This window comes from Canis lupus, chromosome 22, assembly GCF_048164855.1.
Source record: "Canis lupus baileyi chromosome 22, mCanLup2.hap1, whole genome shotgun sequence".
NCBI classification, from domain to species: domain Eukaryota; kingdom Metazoa; phylum Chordata; class Mammalia; order Carnivora; family Canidae; genus Canis; species Canis lupus.
In genome coordinates, this window is record NC_132859.1 from 15,214,467 (window position 1) to 15,234,223 (window position 19,757).

Below are 19,757 nucleotides of genomic sequence, written 5' to 3' on the forward strand. Positions count from 1 at the left end.
ATCTTCTCAAAGTCACTATCAAGTGTGGATGATGAAGTCGACTTGCAGGGGCGTCAGGAAAGACCTAAATGAAACGGCCCACGGGAAGAATGATGCCACTTCCAGGGTTCTCTGGTTCATCACGACAAGGTCAGGCCTATCCTAAGCACTACATGACAAGGAGACTTACCCACCTCTCTCATTCTGCTTTGTTTTTTTTTAAACGTGTATTTTGTTTGAGTCCTAAGCATGTAAGTAGGTATCACGGAAGGTAACCAAGTCAGGAAACGGAAATATATGAAGCAAATAGAACCTGTGGAATAAGGCTGTGACCCACAAAGAGGAGACTGCTGCTTGGCTGCACACGGGAATTAACAGTGAAACATGTAAGAGACTTAACATAGGAATAAGCTATTTTAATCAAGCAAAACCAAATTTGTATTCGTTATTTCTAAAAATAAAATTAGGCTTTTCCAACCCTTAACATCTGCATTTAATAATATCTTCTAACCGAAATACAGATGCTAGAACGGCAAATTACAATGTACCTTGTACGGCATATAGTATGTTCACTGCGCACACCTACTGTGGTTCTAGTTGGTCGTTAAGTACTCAACGCAAACTTCAACGTCACTCATGGTAAAGTCTTCACAATGAACAGAAAAAGGTGATGAGGCTGTCTTAAAACGGCTCTGCTATAAATTGTATAGAATATACAGTTACAAAGTCAAGTATTTTTTTATCAAAATATACACCCCTCCCTGAAACTAACACAAGCTATCAACATTTTAAACGGATAATACAATTATAGAAAATATCTGCAAAATTATTTTTTCATGTATAAATATTCTGCCATATTTACTTTGGTCTAGAATCATCAGCATACAAGTCCACTTAAAAAATTCCCACATGTGAGGGCTGGGAGACGTCACTACGGGTGATCGTTTTATAGAGTTACCTCAAATCAAAATGACTGAAATACACAGTAATTCTCTCTGATTAACGATCCTAATTGAAAGAAGACAGATTAGTAGATCACAGAATTGCCTATTCAATATTGTAATTATCAATTCAGAAAGGATTTTCATAAGCCCTTTGTGACTATCTCTTTTTTTTTAACAAGAACCCAGGTGAGCAGGGCAGGTATACATATATACAACGTATAAAGTAAGGTTGGATTTGTTTGCGTTTTCCCATTTTCCTCGATTATATAATACTGTATGTAAGTGAAAGTAGATGAACGAAAGCTAGATGCAGATGCAGTACTGGGGTTACTTAACAGCAAAATACTACTGTATAAAAAGGTCAGCTTTGATCATGTCCTTCTCTGGGTGTTTAAATGCCTTCTTGCCCACCCAAATCCACATGAAGTCTTCTTCATGGAGATATCACAATACTTGGAGAGAGGAACTGGAGTCCTTTGAACTACTTCTTCATAATGGTGACCTTGCAACCTTGGGTAACCTTGGGCTTCCATCTATCAAATCCCATGAACAGGAGTGGCTGTAGGTCACCCTTAAACCAGGTTCCAGATTCTGCTCACACTGCTGATCAAAGGGTAGGAATGTTTTCTCTCTCCCTCCTATCCTGGCAGTTTAAACGTAAGAATGATGAGTTCCAGTTTCCCAGAACCTAGTCCACGTGATGGAATGTCCTACTGGGCAATTGGACTTTGAGGCCAATGCTTGATGGTGTGGGTCAGCGTAAAAAGAAAACATGAAAAAACTTAAGTGGGTTTTTAGCAAGGGAGCTAGATGTCTGCAAACATGAAGACGAGGCGTCTGGCTTTGGGGAGATGTATCTGGGTCCTATAAATGATGGAATCTTATCACTCCACATTCCATCTCCCCACCCCACCCCCCCCAAAAACAAAGCTACCACTGGAGGCAAGGAAGGTCACTACTTCCTCTTGCCCACTCAAGTTATTAATGGGTGAGGTGGGAGGTGTCTTTCTGATGTCCTTTTGGTTTATACTAGTGTACACTTGTGGGCTGCATAATCTCCAAGAAGGCTAATGATTACAGGGATTAGGCTGTCACTTTCAAGTGGCTGGGAATTCACCACCATACGCATGCTTGCACTAAATTTCCTAGACACTCCTTCCGTGGAATTGGGAGTTGTCAGGTTTTACTTAAACCCTTGAGGCTGACTAAGTCTGTCCGAAACAGACTTCCACATCCATGGCCTTGTGATGGATGGAAGACTGCAGGGAGTTTCAGAAGAATTTGACCCTTCTTTGTTATCTGAGGTGAGGCCACTGCAAAGTAATATACAGCACAGGTCATCACAGGAAAGTTCTGGGAGGGCTCTCCCCCATAGATAAGGCATGACCTATGTTTTCTGTGACTGGAGTAGACCAGTTCTAGTATAGCTCAGCCATAACTTCAAGGGAACAGCATTCCATCTAAAAGCACACAACATGCTCTTAAACCAGATTCAAGATGCTTTCTACTGATTTTTCCATCAGTCCTCACTATTTGCAGATCTATTGCTCATCAATTATAATTCTCTACAGGGGACGTGGACAGTTAAAAGTCATAGTGGTTTATATATGTATTTTACAAGGTTTGTGTTGCAGAAAAAGTAGTTCTAGATAATGAATGTCCTACTTAGGTTACTCAATTTCACACATATTTTCAGCTATAATATTAAATATCTCATATATATCCACTAATTTAAACAATCTTTAATAGTGCAGAAGCTGGATGGGAAAAATGACCGTCAGAGCTCATTTACCCTCTAACATATTTACGAAGATGATGTTTTCATGATATCTGACCCTCGTTTTCTCCAGTGACTAAAGACAGCTCAGCAGCCAGTTCCTATCAGCACTTACTAGAAAGTTTTAAATTAGGCTAACGTTCGACTCTTTTTTTTTTCCCACTGGCAGAAATACCACAGCTAAGAACTTCATAAACTTCCACAAGATACTTGGGATACTGGAGGATTCAGCTATTTCATTTTTGTGCACTTTGCATGAAGTTAATGCTAAAACCCAAAGTAGATACTAGGATCCTTTTTCTGGAATTTTCACAAAAGAGATTTTCTTTTACATTTCACTCCTTCATCAATGCTGTGTGAACAAAACTAACTTAAAAACAACAACAAGAGAAAACAGCTAACTAAAAAACAAAAACAAAAAAACAAAACCAAAACAACAAACCGGCCAACTTATATTTTTGAAGATTTTTCTATGTATCGCCACTCAAAGGACATTTTCAACAATGGTTTGTATGTTATCCTTTTGGTCACTGTCTTCTGAGTCATTGACATGTGCGTTCTCCAGGGGGTTTGAGTTTTCCTGGCACATGTCACCTTCTACTTTCTCCCGCTGACTTGGACTTTTGAACAAGTGTTTCTTCTGGTGCATTCCAAGGGCAGCGGCTGTTTTGCAAATTTTGGGGCACTGGAAGCAGGCGTAGCCCTTCCCATCATGCTCCCAAATGTGCCTCTGCTCATGATTCCTTTTTGTGGAAAGGTACAAAAAACTCTGAAAGCAGAACTGACAGTGGTAACGCTTTTCGCCGGTGTGGATCCTCTCGTGGATTTTGAGGGTCTCGTTCAAGGTGAACGCCTTGTTGCAGTACTGACAGATGAACTCCTTCACACCCAGGTGGATGCGTTCGTGTTTCTGCAAGTTGCCCTGCACCGAAAAGCGCCGCCCACAGGTTTTGCACGGGTAGGGCTTCTCCCCAGTGTGGCACCTCATGTGCATCTTGAGGGTGGAAGGGCTCTGGAACTGCTTGGCGCAGAGCTCGCAGGCGTAAGGCCTGGCGGTGAGGTGCCGGTGGGGCCTTCCTTGGCTGCCAGCCCCCGAGGTTTTGTCCCCATCACAGAGTTCACACTGCAACTTGGGCATCTCCTTGTTTTCTTCTTCCTCAAAGGCCTTCTCCTGCGGGGCCTTGGCCACGGCACGGTCCGGTTCTGCCGGGTATCTGCACTGAGTGCTTGGGCTCCTGTTCTCGTGTTCCTTCTTCCAGTTGACTTTCCTCATTTTTCTCAGCTGTCTGGACTTCTTTTTGGGTTTGTAGTTGTAGTAAGGACGCCACGGCTTGTCCGTGGAATCCTGGTCACTGGCATCATCGAACATTTCATTCATTTCCACACACTCGGATTGGCAGAGCCCAAGTGGGCTGTCTCTGTTGGTTTCTGGGTCGCTCTCTTGGGGCAAAGCCTCCTCCTCCATCTGATACTTGGGTCTTCTTCCTCTTTTGTAGAATAGCTTAGATCCCAGGATATGCCTTTTTACGATGGCTTCGTTGCCGATTTTCACGGTTATTTGGCAGAGGGGCGCGACGTTGCTATTCGTGGAGGTTCCAGGCAGAGCGGGCTTTGCAATGTAGGTCTCAATTTTACTGGTTTCTTTCATGCTTGTGGTTTTGCTCAACGACCCTCCGGGATCAGCACTGTACTTTGGCTCCTCGGCTACTTCTGCCTTGTTACACGGCACGGTTTTCTTTTTCTCCTTAACGCTTTTGGGTCGGCTGACAGCTCTGCTGGCTTTATCGGGCTCGAGTCTGCGGTCATCCTTCAGGGCCTGACTGGCAGCCGGGTCCGCGGGGGCTCTGTGGCTGCTGCTGCTCATGGCAGCAACGGCGTTGCTGTGCATGATCACTGATGAGAACTGGCTACTGTGCACGATGACCGACGGAGCCGAGCCGCTGTAGCTGATCACGGAGGCCGCGTTCTCACTGCCGTTACTCAGAGATGAAACAGGCCCGTCCCCTACCGGGAGGTTGGAGCTCACCGCGTTTTCAGTGGAAGAAACGGACACCTCCGTGGAATAAAAGTTATTGTCCAGATCAACTTTCAGTGCCTCCTCTCCCCATTTGGTCCCCTCTGTGTTCTGTGCGTTGGCAGAAGCTGGGACCTCCTGACGTACAGATGTTTCCAAGGGGACGGCCGGACCGTGGGTCAAGGTGTTGATGCGGTCTTGGAAACTCAAGGTCGGTAACTCAGAGCTGTGTGTGTTCTGAATCACATAGGGACCAGGTGCAGACTCATTCATCTGACTGTTTTCCCGGGCATTTTCATAGGAAGAGTTTCGGTAGCTTTTATAAGGAGCCCTCTTGCATTTCATAGGCAGTAGCCTATAAAGTTTATATGGATAGACACTAGGCTTCAGGCCTCCATTTGCTGTTTTTTTACTTATGGAAAGTCTGTGATCTATGGCATGGAAAGACTTCTGATGGTTTTTGAGAATATAGTAGGTCATGAAAGTTTCAAGGCAGAAAATGCACTGATAGCGCCTTTCTCCCGTGTGCCAAATTTCATGTCTTGTCCTGTACTCCGCCAATGCAAATACTTTGTTGCAATAATGACAAGGATATGTTCTTCTCCAGGAGTGAACGTTTGCATGTCTTCGGAGGCTGGATAAAGTCACATAACTACGTTTGCATACGACACAACTGTAGAGCATTTGCCCGTTAACAAATTTAACCATGTGGTCCGTCTCTGGCAAGGTACTTCCGGGACCGGAAAATTCACCAATCCTATTTTCAGATAATAGGGGTTCTGGACCTGTGAATGAACTTCCATTCTGTCCAATGGTAGGATAGTTTTCTAGAAAGCGTTGATTTCCCCCAGGAACCGGCATGTGGCTTGACCTCATACAAATCTGCTCGTGCCGATCCAGTCTGTTTAGAGTGCTGAACTGCTTGTTGCAGTATTTGCACACTAACGGCTCCTGGGTCGGCTTGTGAAGCTGCATGTGGGCACTGAGCAAAGTGCTACTGTCAAAGGATTTGGAACAACAGCTGCAATTGTAAACGAGAGGTGGGACCTCCACAGCCGGTGGCCCAGGCATGTCAGAGGACTTATTTTCATCTTCCTTGGAAAAACGGCCATCTCCTTCGTTGTTAGATTTGGAAGGAGGAAGAATTGCAGCTGGCTGTGGACTTCTTTCTTGATTAACCTCTAAGCTGGCTACTGGAGGGGGTGGTGTGTTTTCTGCAGCTGACTCAGAATCCTGGGGTATGGAGACTGTCTTTGGCTTCCGGCATGTTTTCGGCTTTCCTGCAAGAGCTTCACCATTTTCTTTACCTGTCTTAGCAGGGGAACTGCTGTCATGCTCACGTACAGGCGGATTTCTGTAGGCCTCGGCCACAGAAGAAACGGCGTACGAGTGCTCAGCTAGGGTGCGGACGGGTTCCGCCTCGTGGCACACGTCAGTCCTCTCCAGGCAAAGGCTAGTGCTTCTCATGGAGTCGGAGACCTTTTTAAAGCTCGCCCTCAAGTCCAGTGGAGAAAACATGTTATTACTATTTTCTGTTTCGATGATGGAAAATGCATTTGTGATCCTTGGCCCATTGGTGATTGCAGGTTCTTCATGCCTTTTTTCATTTTTTTCTTCTTTAACCACTCCTTTTTCAGTAATGCAAAATACATAGGGACCAGGGGAATTTGAGAAGTTGCGATCAGTAAGATCCTCCAAGAAGGATATTCCCAGCTTCTTTCCTGCAGCTGCAAGATCGGTGACTGTTTCCTGTCTCTTGACGACAACTGTGGAGCTGTAGATATAATTAAGAATTTCTGTAAACACTTCAGCTTTGAGATCATCCAGTTCCAGGACATGGCTGGAGATACAGATTGTATGGCTCCAAAAGATATTTTTGAAATAAAGGCTTGAAGCAGCTAGGACATTGCTGTGGGCTTTAAATTTGGTGTCTTCCACAATAATGGTGACATCACATAAAATGCCCCGAATGCGCTGCTCATTTAAGATGGAGAGCACTGTGTCACTGTGCAAGTCGTCCTTGAGGTCCCTGGAAAGGGACATGACTGTCATCTGAAATAAGAGGAGAGATATGATCAGAAACCCTTCTACAAGTAGTTTCTTTTTCTTTCTTTCTTTCTTTCTTTCTTTCTTTCTTTCTTTCTTTCTTTCTTTCTTTCTTTCTTTCTTTCTCTTTCTTTCTTTCTTTTTTTTTTTTAAAGTAAGCTCTATGCCCAACATGGGGCTTGAACCCATGTCCCTGAGATCAAGAGTTGCATGCTCTATTGAGTGAGCCTACCAGGCACCCCAACAAGTAGCTTCTTTACTTCTAGACAATTTTCAGTGCTTTTGAAACACTTTTTTTTTTTTTTTTGGTATGAAAATACAGGTTTTTATCTCACTCTGCTGTTACTTGTAAGACTTGGAGTCAATATTAGAAGCTAAATCTTGATCTCGCCCCAGCCTGTTTCTCATACCATCGCTAATAGTTGTTATAGTTGGAAGTCCTCCCAGAACTCTTTCTCCAAGACCGTAGCTATATATACATGTCCAAATTTGGGAGGAGGAGGGTTTTCTCCACAAACCTTAAGGGTCTCATCGTCAATCAAGGCTGCTGCATGAACTCCTAGAGATGAGCAATGCTGTGGTCCTGCCACGACCTCCTGTTTCACAGATGATCCTGATGATCTGATCCAAATATCATTTATAAATCAGGAAGATGATTTTTTAAAAAAAATCTTTCCCTAAGCAAGCAGAACCTGTATAGAAAGGTACTGCTGCTCAGAGAAGAAGCAAGAACTGGAGAAACCATTCCTACTTCGTGGCTCTGAAAGGTCTCCCCATGGAAAGCCTCATTCTGCATAACCAAGTCTGACCACCAGGGGTGCTCTGCCTCCCTGCGCTACTGGCCCTTACCTCTCTTACCTCATTCTCTGATTTCCCTTTCAGTATAACCAAAGTACATTAAGATTTCAGAAAAGAACTCTGAGGTACTGAGGGCACACAAATAGAAACAACACACAGAACCACCAAAGTATGTATCTAAGTCTAGTGTGATCTCCTTCTGGTTTTGATTTGCAGACATCTCTACAAGATCCTGATTCAATGCCTTCGGATACATACCCACAAGTGAGATTGCTGGATCTCATAGTAGTTCTATTTCTAATTTCTTGAGGAATCTCCATACTGCTTTTCGTTGTAGCTGTCACCAATTTACACTCCCACCAACAGTGCACAAGGGTTCCCTTTTCTCCAACCCTTTATCAACACTTGTCATCTCTTTTTGATTTTAGTAATTCTAGCAGGTGTGAGGTGGTATCTCATTGTGGTTTTCACTTGCATTTCCCTGTTGATGAGAGATGCTGAGCATCTTTTCATATGTCTGTTGGCTATCTGTATGCCTTCTTTGGAAAAATGTCTATTCAGGTCCTCTGCCCATTTGTTAATTGGGTTATTTGTGGCTCTGGGATGTTGAGTTGTACAAATTCTTTATATGTTTTGGATATTAACTCCTCACCAAACTATCATTTCCAAGTATCTTCTTCCATTTGGTAGGTTATCATTTTGTTGATGGTTTCCATTGTGCAAAAATCTTTTTAGTTTCATGTAGTCTCAATACTTGATTTTTGCTTTTATTTCCCTTGCCTGAGGAGACAAATCTAGAAAAATGCTTCTATTGCTGAGGTCAAAGAAATTACTGCCTATGATCTCTTCTAGGATTTTTATGGTTTCAGGTCTCACATTTAGATCTTTAATCCAGTTTAAGTTTGATCGATTTGTTTATTTATATATTTATTTTTAAAGATTTTATTTATTCATGAGAGATACAGAAAGAGAGGCAGAGACACAGGCAGAGGGAGAAGCAGGCTCCCTGCAGTGAACCTGATGTGGGACTCTATCCCAGGACCCAGGGGATCATGACCTGAGCCAAAGGCAGAAACTCAATCACTTAGTCACCCAGGCCCTTGAGCATATTTTTTGTATCTGGTGTAAGAAAGTGGTCTGGTTTCATTCTTTTGCATGCAGCTGTCCAGTTGTCCCAGCACCAGTAATTCCACTATTGGGTATTAACCCAAAGAAAACGAAAACACTCTTTTGAAAAGATCTATGCACCCCTATGTTTATGGCAGCATTATTTACAATAGCCAAGGTATGGAAGCAGCCCACATATCCACTGATAGATGAATGGATAAAATAGGTATGTTACACACACACACACACAGGAATATTACACATAAAAAAGAATGTTGCCATTGAAACAATATGGATGGGCCTACCAACTAATATTATAGTGAGGGATAGAATATTACATAAGAAATACATGGTACATAGGGATCCAAGACACAAAAATGAAAACTTAACCTTACTTCATGCAATGTATTCTGTTCTGTTCTATTCTATTTTCTTTCATTTAAAAAATGCTAATGGCAACTCACAAATTCACTATACAGATCACTCCTGCAGTTAAAATAAAAAAAACCCCTCTGGTCTAAAGGCCATACTAAGCAACTATCATCCAGCTTCTCTATCTTTTATCAAGTGATGTCCAGAAAGCAGCAGAGCTTGAAGAGATCTCTTTAGCTTCCAGTGGCAAGTTCTTCCTAGCATTGGAGTACCACATTTAACTCATGGCATTCATTCAGTTATGGAGAGACCAGATGGCCACAAAATGAATTTTTTACCCTTTTTAAAAGCTATTATAAGTTGTGCCCATTATGTTATTTAGTGTCCTTTGTACTTTAGGATCCATTTGATTGATTTGATTCTTTGATCTCATCTAGCCATAGGAAAAAGTACATCACTACTAACAAATTCTTCTATTCCCAAGACAAGGAAGCTTACAACTAACTGTCATTGTCACCTGTTATAACAATGGCTACATTGTTAGCTTGGGTTTCTGGTGTAACTATTGTCTCATTTCCTTTATTTAATGTTAGTTTTTCTACTCTTGTTAACTCTGCCTTTAATTTTAACTGTCCATGAATCTTTTCTAGAAGTGTAAGGGATTATGTCTATGAATAAAAATGGAATTAAATGAACCAGAATCCATGGCTTCTTGTATGGCCCTGAGGAGAGGGGGCCACCTCTGAACAGACGGAATCTGTCCTTCATTGGTTATAGATCAACAACATATTTTGCTGATGATTCTTTTGCCTCCCTTGGGGTCTCTGCTGTGGGCCTCTATAGAATCCCTACTTTCTCTCCCGACTTAATTTATTCTCATCCTTTTTGGCTTTTCCAATAACCATACATTATTTCTTTATCCAGCCTGACTGGGTAGTCTCAGATTTGGTAAAGCACATACCATGGTTTTAAAAGCTGGTTTCCATCTTGGTTTAGTTCCATGCTGACATCTATTTTGTCCTTCCACATCAAAACTACTGCTTCTTCCAAAACACCCCACAGCACTCTGAAACTCCCAGTAGGCCTCACTTCCACCTGGGGAATACGGTATTTCACATCAAGCTAATACTCCCAAGGTATTAAATGATAAGCCCCATTTACTTCTATAGGATTTTATGATTCTTCTCTTAGATTGTTCAGTTAAGGTGGTTAGTAAAAGGCTGTTAACATTTAAGAATATCTTAATCATACAGTTAGAATAACAACATATAATAGAAAGTATCATTATATATATCATTAATACAACCTCCTAATTTCAGAATATCCAAGTATGACTTGTTCAAAAGGGGGACTATCTACCATTGTGTGGCAGAAATACTTTTAAAATCATAGTAACTAGGGATCCCTGGGTGGCGCAGCGGTTTGGCGCCTGCCTTTGGCCCAGGGCGCAATCCTGGAGACCCGGATCGAATCCCACGTCGGGCTCCCGGTGCATGGAGCCTGCTTCTCCCTCTGCTTGTGTCTCTGCCTCTCTCTCTCTGTGACTATCATAAATAAATAAAAATTAAAAAAAAAAATAAAATCATAGTAACTATGATTTCTGCCACACAAATACTTTTAAAATCATAGTTACTATACAGTACTTCGATTTGCCTTCTTGGCACATAAATAAGAACTTCATTCTTGTGTCATTTTTACCCAACACATATGTTAATGCCTAACATGGTCACAGGGCTCAGAGCAGAAGATACTGAAGAATGTGAGGCACCTGTTTGTCCTCAAGGGGCTTAGAGTGTAGGGGAAGAAAGAGAACTGTCGACTAATAATTGGAATCCAGGATGACAGGCCTTATGTTAAAAAAGTATGTACAAAGTGTTAAAGGATGAAACGCCAACTTATTATTTATAGAGGCCCTGATCAATCAATAAGTAAAACATGGATATGGGAAAGGCATTCTTTTTTTTTTTTTTTTAAGATTTTATTTATTTATTCATGAGAGACACAGAGAGAGAGGCAGAGACATAGGCAGAGGGAGAAGCAGGCTCCATGCAGGGAGCCTGATGTGGGACTCGATCCCAGGACTCCAGGATCACGCCCTGAGCCAAAGGCAGATGCTCAATGTCACCCAGGCATCCCTGGGAAAGGCATTCTAAGCAGAAGGAGCACCATGGGCAAAACAAACAAAAAATGTTTAAAAAGGTGGGTGTACTGCACTCAGGGACTGATAAGTGGGTCTGTGTGATGGTAGGAGAGGGTGTGCACACTGCTGTGTCCCTAGTGTCCTCAGCAGTGCCAGGCACATGGCAGGCCTCAACACTCTTTCTACTGAATGACTTGGGCGAAGAAAGGAAGGGTCAGACCAGATCATAAAGGCCCTAAAGTAAAAAAAAAAAAAAAAAAAAAAAAAAAAAAAAAAAAAAAAAAAAAAAAATAAAGGCCCTAAAGTACTCCTAACAGTAAATTTAATATTGCAGGTTAAGAGGGAACCACTGAAAGTCATAACCAGATTTCAGTTGAAAACAAACAAACAAACACCCAATCACTCAGGCTGCAGTGTGTTGAAAGGATCAGAGGGAGGGGCAAGCTGGCTGTAAAAGACCAGTAGTTTGGCCATCTGTGGTACATCTGTGGTCCAGCAGAGAAGTTGCCCATCCACCCAAATGGACTGAGAAGTGGGGGCATATGGACAGCCCCACTCCACCTAAGAAAGTGGGATGGGGGTGGTATCTGAACTTAAAATAGATTTTCATTCCCTCTACCAATATTTATGGAATAACTGTTAAGTACAGGGATCAGGCTAAATGTTATAAGTAGACAAGAGTTCATTCTTCCTTTAAATGGATGCTTACTGAATATCTACTATATGCATTGGGACAGTAGTTTCCCAAACCTGGCTATGCATCAAAATCACCTGGGAAGCTTTAAAATAGTACAGATTTGTAGATATCCCCCTTCCCTGCTCCCACAGAAATTCTGGTGTAGAATAGCTGAGGCAAGATCCTGGAATCTGTATGCATTTTTATATTTATTTAGTGAACAAAGAATATATTCACATACCAAATTAAAAAGACACAACATGTAAACATTGACGAGCCTCTTTCCCACCTTGTTTCAGAGGCTCTTCAAGTTGCTTTTGGTTTTTGGGTGTGGAGCCCAACACAGGGCTTAAATTACTGACCCTGATATCAAGACCTGAGCTGAGATCAGAAGTCAGACACTTAACCGACCAGCCAAGCTGTCCAGGCACCCCAAGTATTTTTTTATCAACTAGCTAAAACCAGGCCTGGGGGGCTGACAATAAAACTCCATGCTAACAATAAACCCCATGCCTTCAAAGGTTTGTGGTGTAGCAAGGGAAATAAGATGTGTTTATGAAACACTGAATGACAAAGACAGAATGAATGTGCAGGATCACACAGGCAGGCAGGCCCGAAGAAGATGGAGAAGACGGTGGGAGTTCTGGGGAGCATCATGGGAATGGGGGGCGAGGGAAGGCATAGGGAGAAGCTCGACAAAGCCTTGCAGGAGGAAGCGCCATTTACTGCATCTTGAGGGTAGAATTTAGCTCTGCAGATACAAACAAAGGGGAAAGAGAATTTCACTCAGAGACAGGCACAGAGTTTCATGCCCTCAAGTTTATAATCCAGGAGTCAATGTAAGAGTTTAAAACAAAAAACCCAAATCTGCAAATGCAAACTGGAAAAAGCAATGAAAGCTGCTGAAGATGTACCTGAATGTCTTTAAGACTCTGGCACCACCCTTTCGAGCTTACCAGTGCCTTCCACCTGACCTACCTCCCAACCATAGTCACCTGACCATCTCAGAAGCTGCTGCAGCTAAAACCCACATTCTACATGTTCAAAGGGCAATAACGAAATGAGTCTGAAGTCTGTAGACCAGAGGACCACAGGCAAGTCTGGTTCCTGCAGGTTTCGTCTGACCAACCTGGTCTTTGGAACTGTGTTTTTGAAAAACTGGGCTGATGTTGAAAAGAGTAAGATTTAACATATAAATCATACACCTTTTCTTGAACAATATGAAGAGGGGGCAACAGTAGTTGTTGCCTGCCTGGCAAGAAGGACAGGGCGCCTAGTAGCTGTGTCCCCTCATCGTAGTCACCTGTACACACAAACTGCTAGCCCAGCCACTTCCCACCAAGTGGCTCTCTCTGTAACATGACCAGCCTGGCCCCTTTAGCTGCTTTCCTTTGTTGAGACTGATAAGTAAATTATGTGAAATAACATTAGACTCACAAATCTTATCAGATATACTTACTTTAAAGATATCCCCATGATTAAAATTAAGACTAATAAATGACCTTTTATGGGTTTTTTTGGGGGGGGGCAGTCATCCTCAGCAAAAATAGTATTCTTGACTTTAAAAAGTTGAAGTGATCTCCTCTACTATATTTCTTTACAGAGAGTAACTTAATATTGAAGCCTTAGGAGTTCCTGCCAATGGAAAGCCCACGAAAGACCTCAGAAAAATAAATAGAAGATGGGAAGATGACTTTTAATTTACATGTAACTTTCTAAAATGTTTCCTAAAAAGCAAGTTTCACACAATAAACTCACTATTCTCAGTAGTATTAACCAAGATGGAGTAGATAAGCATGAAAAAGGCTAATAAAAATGTAGAGGCAAAAACTCTGGTGGGCCTACATTTCTTTTTTTAATTTAATGTAGGCCTACATTTCTTTTAAATAATTTGTCATTAGATAACTAACAGTAGGGCAGCCCGGGTGGCGCAGCGGTTTAGCGCCGCCTGCAGCCCGGGGTGTGATCCTGGGGACCGGGGACCGGGGATCGAGTCCCATGTCGGGCCTCCTGCATGGAGCCTGCTTCTCCCTCTGCCTGTGTCTCTGCCTCTCTCTTGTTCTCTCCGAATAAATAAATAAATAAATCTTTAAAAAAAAAGATAACTAACAGTAGTCATGTGACTTGTTACTATTTTCTTGAGTTTGTATTTAAGCTATAAAAGCCTTTAACATATATCTTCTAAATACACATATGCAATCTATTCAAACGTATGTACAAATAAATGTGTGACTTTATAAATATATACTATGTAAAAATGTTTATGTAGTCATACACTTATTTATAAATATATAGGTATATATAAAGATAGGGCAAACATATAATTCAGCATCTAAAAAAAGACACTTGAGAGAGAAAAGGGGTAAAACTAACAACTATGCCAGAGACACTGGTATATATTGGTTCAATCCTGGGGAAATAAGGGCGAATCATCCTCTATTTATACTTATACACATACATGTAAGTGTACATTTGTATATAAGCATATATATATGAAAAAATAAAAACCTCTATATGAATATAAAATTCTATATTATAGTTGTAAGTACATATGTGTATATTTACATAAAATGTACTTAAAAGTATGTAAAATGCTTTTAAGAATTTTATAAATATAGGATAAACATACTTTTGTTTTTTTGTTTTAAAGATTTTGTTTATTTATTCATGAGAGACACAGAGAGGCAGAGACATAGGCAGAAGGAGAAGCAGGCTCCCTGCAGGGAGTCCAATGCAGGACTCCATCCCAGGACTCCAGGGATCATGACCTGAGCCAAAGGCAGATACTCAACCACTGAACCACTCAGGTGTCTCAATAAACAGACTTTGTATTTATACTTTATATAAATGCCATTGGGAAATTCTAGTTAATTCACATATTTAGGATCTTCTGCTGCTTTTGTCTCCTGCCATATTCCAACCTTCTCTAATAAATACACATACATATAATGCAAAGATATATCTTTTTTTTTAATTTAAAGATCTTATTTATTTATTCATGAGAGACAGAGAGAGAGGCAGAGACACAGGCAGAGGGAGAAGCAGGATCCCTGCGAGGAGCCTGATGCGGGACTCGATCCCAGGATCACGCCCTTGCCAAAGGCAGATGCTCAACCACTGAGCCACCCAGGTGTCCCAACAAAGATGTATCTTAAATAAGATACTTTTGATGATTAAATTACCTTTTCTTCACTGCTTGTAGAATGAACTAGCTTTAAAAAAAAAAAAAATAGGGCTGCCCGGGTGGTACAGTCAACTGGGTAAGCGTCCAACTCTTGGTTCTGGCTCAGGTCCTAATTGGGGTCATGAGATTGAGCCTGAGTCAGGCTCTGTGCTCAGTGCAGAGTCTGTTTGGGTTTCTCCCTCCCTCTCCTTGTGCCCCTTCTCCCTGTGCTCCTGCTCTTTCTAAAATGAGTAAATAAACTTAAAAAAAATAAGTCTATGCTCGTGGTAAAGTATTCAAACAGTACAGAAGTCTATTAAGGTACAGAGCAGAAGCCGCCTTCTCCATCCTAGCCTCCCTCCCCCAGACCAGTGCACCCATTAACACCCATAGTACCCATACTCCCTAGGCATGGATACCTTTTTCCTAACTTTGGAAGATTTGCAAATTATATCTGTATAAAAGCTCTATGAGAAAAATTATTTCCTCTTCAGTTTCTTCTCTCCTAGCCTCTAGCTCCTCTGCTTGGCAATTCCTTAAACTTACTCATCTCAGGGAAGAGCCCATCTGGGCAGCGTCTGTCCTCTGGAATTTCTAGATTTTTGGTTCCTACCTTTATTATAATGTGTAGTGTTATACATCTATTCATGTTTATATCCTTCCCTCCCTGCTCCTTGAGTGCAGGGTCAATCTAACTCATCTTTGTTCTCCTGACACCTGTAGGGTACAGTACATTATTGATGATGTTGACAGCAAAAGGAACTGGCTCCTCAGACCCCGAGCAGCAAATGGCTTACACATTGTGCTTAGAAAAGTTCCTGATTTAAACTTTAAAGATGAGAAGCAGATGAATCCAAATTCTATTCTACAGAGAGCAAAATTAACTCTCTACTTTTATTAGAAAAATAAAAATTAATTTCTGTCCATTTCTTACCCCTAAGTTTCCTTCTAATCTGGCAGTTCTCAAAGTGTTTCATGGACCTCAAGTCTCCCAAGACCCTTTCAGCAGGTTTATGATGTCAAAACTATTTCATAATAACACAAAGATGCCATTTGCCTCCCCCCACCCACCATGTGGAACATGTGCATTAACAGTACAAAAGCAATGATGGGTCAAAGAGTCGGTGTGGTAGCAAGCATCAGCCAGTAACACCCAGATGAAAAAGTAAAAATTATTAATTTTATTAAATCTTGACCACTGAATATACAGCTTTTTACTATTCTGTGTGACAAAATGGGAGGTACACACAAAACACTTGCAGTGCACACTGAAAAAACAATGACTGCCTTAAGGTAAAACATGTGGGTGGTTCTTTGAGTTGTGAGTTGGACTAGCCAAATTTTTTTCATGGAACACCATTTGTTACATGAAAAAATGACTGACAAACTATGGTTATTCAGATGTGGGTATCTGGGCAAACATTTACTTGAAAATGAACTAAGTATGCTTGTCATTTCTTTCTTTAAAAAAAAAAAGATTTATTTATTTTAGAAAGAGAGAGTATGAGCATGGGAGGAGGACAAAGGGAGAAGGAGAGAGAATCTTGAGCAGACTCCCTGCTCAGAGCTTCAGCCCAACCTGAGATCATGATCTGAGTTGAAATCAAGACCTGACTTGACTGACTGAGCCACCTAGGTGCCCCTCAAGGAAGCAGCCATTTTATTGCCAGTAATAAAATTCAACTTTCAGGTGAAAATTACAATTTTGAGGGATGGCTAGGTGGCTCAGTGGTTGAGTGTCTTTTGGCTCAGGGCATGGTTCCGGTCTAGGGACTGAATTCCGTATTGGGCTCCCTGGAAGGAGCCTGCTTCTGCCTCCGCCTATATTTCTGCCTCTTTCTGTGTGTGTCTCTCATTAATTAAAAAAAAAAAATTACAATTTCGGAAAAGTTGGGATTTAACATAAACTTTGGTATCTACTACGATGAGCTCTACACTTCTCAATACATAATTATTTTTCTAATGAGGTTAACGAATGTGATTTTTGGATAGCGTGCAATGAGTCTGGAAGACAGGCATAGTTTAGTGAACTAATATTTTCCATATAACCATATAACCAATGGTATTTTTACAAAAAAAAAAAAAAAAAACATGTACGGGCTAAAAGGTGAAAGAGACATTAGTAGATTTAAATGTGACCAAGTATGGAAAGTTCATTGCCATAGTTGAACTTGGAAACTTAGAGTTTCAAGTTCCATGTTGCAACTAACCTTTAAAAAACTACCTGCCTGTCAAGGTTTGGATGTAGTATCAAAGAATATCCACAATTAATTGAAAAAGCTATTAGAAAAATTCTCCCCTTTCCAACGATCTATTCGTATGAGGCTAGGTTTTCTTTACATCAACTACAACAACATGCTTGGCCATTGAATTCAACAACTGATATGAAAATCCAGCTGCCTTTCTATCAGACTAAACATTATATATTTGCCATTCTTCTTCATTATATCTTTTGCCTTAGAAAACAGTTATTTTTTAAAATAAAATATGTTGGCATTCCTGGCTGGCTCAGTCGGTTAAGCATCTGCCTTTGGCTAGGATTATGATCTCGGAGTACTGGGATCGAGTCCCATGTCAGGCTCCCTGCTCAGTGGGGGGTCCACCTCTCCCTCTGCCCCTCTGCCTCTCTACCCCTCTGCTGCCCATTCTCTCTCAAAATAAATAAAATCTTTTAAAAATAAAATAAAATAAATAAAATACATTATTTTATCATGTAACTGGGTTTACTGTAGTCATTATTCATGAGTTAATTATTTTTTAAGTTCTCCTTTTAAATTTTGAATATGGCACATATTGATAGATATAGAACTCAGATAAACAAAAGCTCTTTGGGTCCTGAATGATTCATAAGGGCGTAAGGGAGTCCTGGGGCCAAAAAGTTTGAGAAATGCTACTCTAACCTATAAGAAAATGTTCAAATGATTTTTTTTAAAGATTCTGTTTATTTATTTGGCAGAGAGAGAGCAGAAGCAGGAGTAATGGTAGAGAGAGGGAGAGGGAGAAGCAGACTCCCTGTTGAGTAGGGAGCCTGACCCAGGGCTCCATCCCAGGACCCTGAGATCATGATCCGAGGCAAAGGCAGATGCTTAACTGACTGAGCCACCCAGGCATCCTGTTCAAAATGATTATTAAAGAAATTATTTAAAAATTATCTTTGCAATAAATGAAATCAGGCATAGGTTTAAAAGAACTAGGAACAAAGTGGATGAAAATGTGGTTAAATACAAAGCAAAAATCCCCAGGAGAGGGAGACACCAAGGGATGGAGAAACACAGATACACCCACAGTCACGCAGATACACATTCCAGAGCTACCTTTAATCTCCCAAGCTTAAAGTGGTTGCTAACCATCTCTGGAGTTCAGGCATGGCTGGAAAACCTGGGGGACCGACAGTGCCCCCCCCCCCCCCACACACACACACTGTACAGACTAAGGTGAAAACTGTTCCTTGATCTGCAGGACCGCCGCCTCTCTTCTGTTTGAACTATCTAGCACTGCTTGCAGTCCTGCCTTCCAAATCTCAAAGGTTAGCTTGGTCAGTGTTGTGTGTGCCCATACGATTCTATCCACTCATCTATTAAATTCCCCAGTAGATCCTGGAGACCGCGTTTAGGTACTGGTTCACTCATTCTGTGACTGAGCAACTCATTCCCTGTATTTCCAGCTTAGTTAAATCTTCCCTTTCCAATTAGTCCAGGCAATTTTACTGAAAGACACAGAGGTCAAAAAACTTAAAATGAGCATTTCCACATAAACTTTAACTCTCACAGTGCAAAAAAAAAAAAAAAAAAAAAAAAAAAAAAACCTTGGAAAACCTCTAGGTTATTAATCAACAACATATCTATCATGTAGAACTTTATAGGGCTTGCTAATAAAATGTGGTGTGCTTTTATTAGTAAATCTTTAAGACCTGACAGAGAGTGAGGTAACACTATCCTGAGTAATAAAGCCACTCTCCAGGGTGAGAGTGAGGCCCATTTTTCTATATCTTCAGATCAGAGGCAAAGGCCAAGAGCCCTCTTGCAGCAAGTTGGCCACTTAATTCCTAACGTACATAACAACAAAACTGAACCAAGAGGGCAACTTTTGCTTCTCTCAACTGCACGTCTTCTGCTATAAAAAGAAACTTAGAAATAAAACCCAACTAAAAAAAAGAACACATTGTATTAGGATACCGACCTGGAATCCTGCAAAAGTCAAAGGCCCAGTCCATTTTGGGGCAGTACGGGGCCCATATCGAAGTGGAAGCTACTGCCCGGGGCTGAGAGTCCCTGTAGAAAGTGTGCCGATGAAGGACACTGTTCAGTGATCCCGCTCCACCATCCCACACACATCTCTGCGGGGCACTTTCTCATAGTCATGGTGGGTGACGACGTCAGACCTCATGTGACAAGGTGTTAGAAACACACGCATCGGATCTCAAAAACAGATTACAAAACAGAAGCCTTTTATAGAGTATGGCTGTGTCTGGGAAAAGGAAAATCCTCTTGATTTCTAAATGTAGTTCAAAAAGGGTAGAGAAGAGCTGCATTTATCAGATTTTTAATGCACTTAAACTATTGGATTCAAGAAGGCATCATAAGGCAAGGCAAGTTTGCTCTTTCAACTGAAAATCAGGCCATTTGAAAGGCTGACATCAGAAAGCTGCCAGGGTGTATTCGACAGAGGGAGGTTGGCTTTAACAACCTTACTTGAATATATTACTTTGAAAGGTAAACATTTGGTCTCTAGACTTGTAGTT

At 41.3% G+C, this 19,757-nt stretch overlaps 1 protein-coding gene across 32 annotated transcripts in view; it reads right to left on the bottom strand.

Moving 5' to 3' along the window:
• Positions 1-374: 374 nt before the first annotated feature.
• Positions 375-19,757, bottom strand: part of ZBTB38 (zinc finger and BTB domain containing 38) — a 132,924-nt gene continuing 113,541 nt past the window's right edge. For 14 of the 32 annotated variants that reach the window (XM_072792468.1, XM_072792463.1, XM_072792474.1 and 11 more), the window contains one exon: positions 375-6,766. In XM_072792468.1, coding sequence (XP_072648569.1) covers positions 3,185-6,766 — 3,582 coding nt within the window. In that variant the 3' untranslated portion in view covers positions 375-3,184. Of the gene's footprint in view, positions 6,767-7,278; positions 7,382-9,998; positions 10,133-12,043; positions 12,605-19,195; positions 19,435-19,757 lie in introns of those variants that run through there. The other 18 variants (XM_072792451.1, XM_072792452.1, XM_072792455.1 and 15 more) reach the window with 6 other exon arrangements.